We start from the raw sequence: 3,334 nt of genomic DNA, 5'->3' as shown, positions 1-3,334 counted from the left end.
TTTATTCTGCTGGAAAAATTAACAAATGCGTGGTTTTAATTATGAAGAATTTACAGATTCTTTGAAGAATATAAAATAAACTGAGAGGTTAGTTACAGAAATGAGGAAGGACCCTCATAAGAGACTTCAGCCCCTACAGCAATGCCATATTTCTTTTTCAGTGTCTGGAAATATTGCTATTATTGCTAGGTCTGTTTGCTTCATCCTCCTCCCCTGTTGTTCTCTCTCCCATGGAAGTTGCAGGAACCACGGTCCCACAATGCCATCTATCCAGCTGCCACTGCTACTCCTCTGCCTGACCTTGTGTGGTGTTTGCCTCAACGGGGGGCAGCCCCTTCCAGAAGGAAGCAAGAACATGGGAAGAAGTCCCCTGGATGACATCCTGCAGAGATCTGAAAGCCTCATTCTTCAGTCTGTCCTCAAGAAAGCTGAAAAGGAAGAAGAGATAAATAAAGGTATATGTATCACTGGGGACATCCATCTGGTGATGTTGGCATAGTACTTGGCTGAGACTGTTAGATCCAATGTATAGTTCCCAGGTTCTAATGTATACATTTATTACATTTATTCCCAGGTTCTAATGTATACAATAATGTATACATTTATTACTCTAACTAAGGAGAGGGGAAGGATAGGAGGTCTGCTGCAATACGCTGACACAGAGTTCTCAAAAGGCACTTTCTTCTCTAAGATTTCCCCGCTTAGGCAATGCTGTACCATCACTAAGCAGCTGCTGTATAATAAGAAGGTAGAAGCCTGTCACAGAAAACTTGCCTGTCTAGCAAGTACTTCCCTAGGGAAGCTCTAAGAGGACACGTGGAAGACATTCCCCAGTTGTGGACCCTGTACCTAATGTTAGTTGGAGGTGGGAGTGCTGCCATTCACCTACTACTTCAACCCACTGGTTTCTACACCCCAACAGAGGTGGGCTTTTCTGTGGCTGGGAATGCAGAGGCTGCTCTAGTGTCCGCCGCCTCCTAGCATGCAGATGCTCTGCTCTCACTAGTCACAGCAGTGGAAGCAAATCAGACTCAGGGATTTCAAGAAGCAGCACATAGGTGTCTGCCACCAACAAGAAGCACAGAGCCCTTTCACAGTGGAAAGAGGAGCTGATGCCAAGTGCCCATAGAAAAAGCCTTCCTCCCTCTTCACATGAGTGCTGAGAGTTGGTCATGTCGATCCCAGACCTGAAATATTAAAAAGAGCTTAAGAATGAGTAAGAGATACTAACAGAGTTATGATTGGTAGCTGGAAATACTGAGCTGGCTTTCAAATGTCCACATCCCTGCTTCTACTTGTGTCTCAGCCCTAGCCTTTCTCTGTGTCATGCTGATTTCCAGCTTTTCCCCATACCCAGCTTCTGCAGCTGATTTCTTCCAGCTGCTCAGCATCTTTTACTCATCTCCCTTTACCTGAATCTGACACATTTACCTGAATCAACACATTAGGCTTTGTCATCGCATGTCTTCCCATTTGGCTGCAGCTAGTTCCTAATGTATCAATCCATCCTTGCTAAAAATGTGCCAGAACTGTTTTGACAGATGCCATTCAGAGTGATAAAATTCAAGACCATACAGTTAACTGTGCAATTAAATGGGCATAATGAGCAACAGATTATGATCCTGCACCATAGAACTCCACAAATTCCCATTTCAACTTCCTTAGTGAGGATTATGGGGGCTCATTAACGTTATTCTTTTCCTTGAACAGAATCAAATGCCCCTCTGCCAGAACGGCTTTCCAAAAGACAACACCCTGGGAAAAAGTACCTAAGTGACCTGGAGAAGAGACAGCATCCTGGAAAAAGAGATGTTGAGGAAGACACATCTTACGGAGACATTCAGAAGAGGCAGCATCCAGGGAAAAGAGAGATAGAAGATGACCTTGACGGCTATCTGGAGCTGAAAAAGCAACAGCATCCTGGCAGAAGGTCATTGTCAGATCAATATGCTGACATCCCTAGCGCACAGCTAACCTACTTGAATGAGTTATCCAAAAGACAGCATCCAGGCAGAAGGTATCTGATGTACAAGCGCCAGCATCCTAGCAAAAGAGGCTGGAATGATGAGGTAGACCTAAATGACCAATACGGTGAGAAACGCCAGCACCCTGGAAAAAGGCACTGGAATTCTGACAGCCCAGATGATGCAGGCCCATGCAACTTTCAGGAGTCCTTCACCTGTAACAAAGGCAGCTTGTTGCTTGATTTAGTAGAAAATGTTAGCAAAGACAGGGCAGAAGAAAAACGCCAGCACCCAGGAAAGAGATCAGCATGGGAGAGTGAAACAGAGGAATGAGAAAATAATTGTGTATCATTTGCATTTGGTGAAGTAAACTGCCAGATCACTAAAAAATTCTGTTCACTCCCTTTTGGCTTCCTGCTGCTGACCTCTGCACCTATCTTTCAGTGCATTAATGTTCCCGTTTAAGTTAATGGCTTTGTCATACACTTCAAGTAGAGGAACTAAAGGATCCAGCTGAATGGGACAGGCAAGTACTGAGAGCCTTCAACTGCCCCACTTCAGGAAGTTAAGAGTGTTCATTTCCTTATGGGCCCAGACCCCAGAATAATCCCACTATGTGTGTCAATTTTCTGTTCCCAAATGACTAAAACAGGCGCTTAAATAACTGTTCTGATGCTACTGAAGTGGAATAATTATATGGTTTCCTCTCACATCAGTGAAATCAGTAAATTAATAGAGAGGGAGAAAAAAGAACAACATATGCCAATTATTTCAAAATGAAATTGAATAGGTTTTCAATTCTAAATGATACGTTAATGAGACCTGAACCCTTGCGCACTACAATCTGTCCAGACAGTAAGCACGAAACAGAGATAGGAACTGTTCCATCTGGAACAGATTAGATGACTGACTTCATAGTTTGACTTGGAACTGGCATATAAAAACCCTTTTCATCTAAGAGGCTGCACCGTGCAAAGGGTTAATGCATCCCAGAGCATCTCAACTGCAAGTTGTGAACCTGACTGTCTAGACCCCCTACTAGAACTCCCACCCTGGTGTGTCCACATTTCAGTCATGCCACTTGAAATCATGCCTTCTCCTCAGACATTTAAAAATGAAACAAGCAGACATCCTTTTCTTCCCATAAGGATTTCTTATTTCTCTCCTCTCAAAGGAATGCTTTTACTTTCCGTGTCAGACTCCCAAAAGTGTTTATTTGATATGAATGATTCAATAAACATCAATAGTCAACTCTGGGTGTCCTTACTCGTTGTGCAAACATACTGTAATGGAGTGAAAAACATAAAACCAACCCAAGCTAAATAAAAATAAATAAATTAACATCAAAGGATATTTTTCTAGACACAATC

General features: G+C 42.9%; 1 protein-coding gene across 1 annotated transcript; it reads left to right on the top strand.

Moving 5' to 3' along the window:
* Positions 1–259: 259 nt before the first annotated feature.
* Positions 260–2,297, top strand: TRH (thyrotropin releasing hormone). The gene is made up of 2 exons (XM_075514350.1): positions 260–455; positions 1,711–2,297. The coding sequence occupies exons 1-2, from the start codon at positions 260–262 to the stop codon at positions 2,295–2,297; spliced, it is 783 nt and encodes a 260-aa protein (XP_075370465.1).
* Positions 2,298–3,334: the final 1,037 nt, after the last annotated feature.

The sequence above is a fragment of the Mycteria americana genome, chromosome 11 (assembly GCF_035582795.1).
Source record: "Mycteria americana isolate JAX WOST 10 ecotype Jacksonville Zoo and Gardens chromosome 11, USCA_MyAme_1.0, whole genome shotgun sequence".
NCBI lineage: Eukaryota > Metazoa > Chordata > Aves > Ciconiiformes > Ciconiidae > Mycteria > Mycteria americana.
The sequence above is the reverse complement of the archived record's forward strand: the minus strand, read 5'-3'. Positions and strand labels throughout refer to the sequence as shown.

Excerpts from the sequence above, each read along its gene's own strand:
- TRH (XM_075514350.1), top strand. The coding sequence starts at position 260 with ATGCCATCTATCCAGCTGCCACTGCTACTCCTCTGCCTGACCTTGTGT. Across the intron at positions 456-1,710 it reads GGAAGAAGAGATAAATAAAG|AATCAAATGCCCCTCTGCCA; the intron begins GTATATGTATCA and ends TTCCTTGAACAG.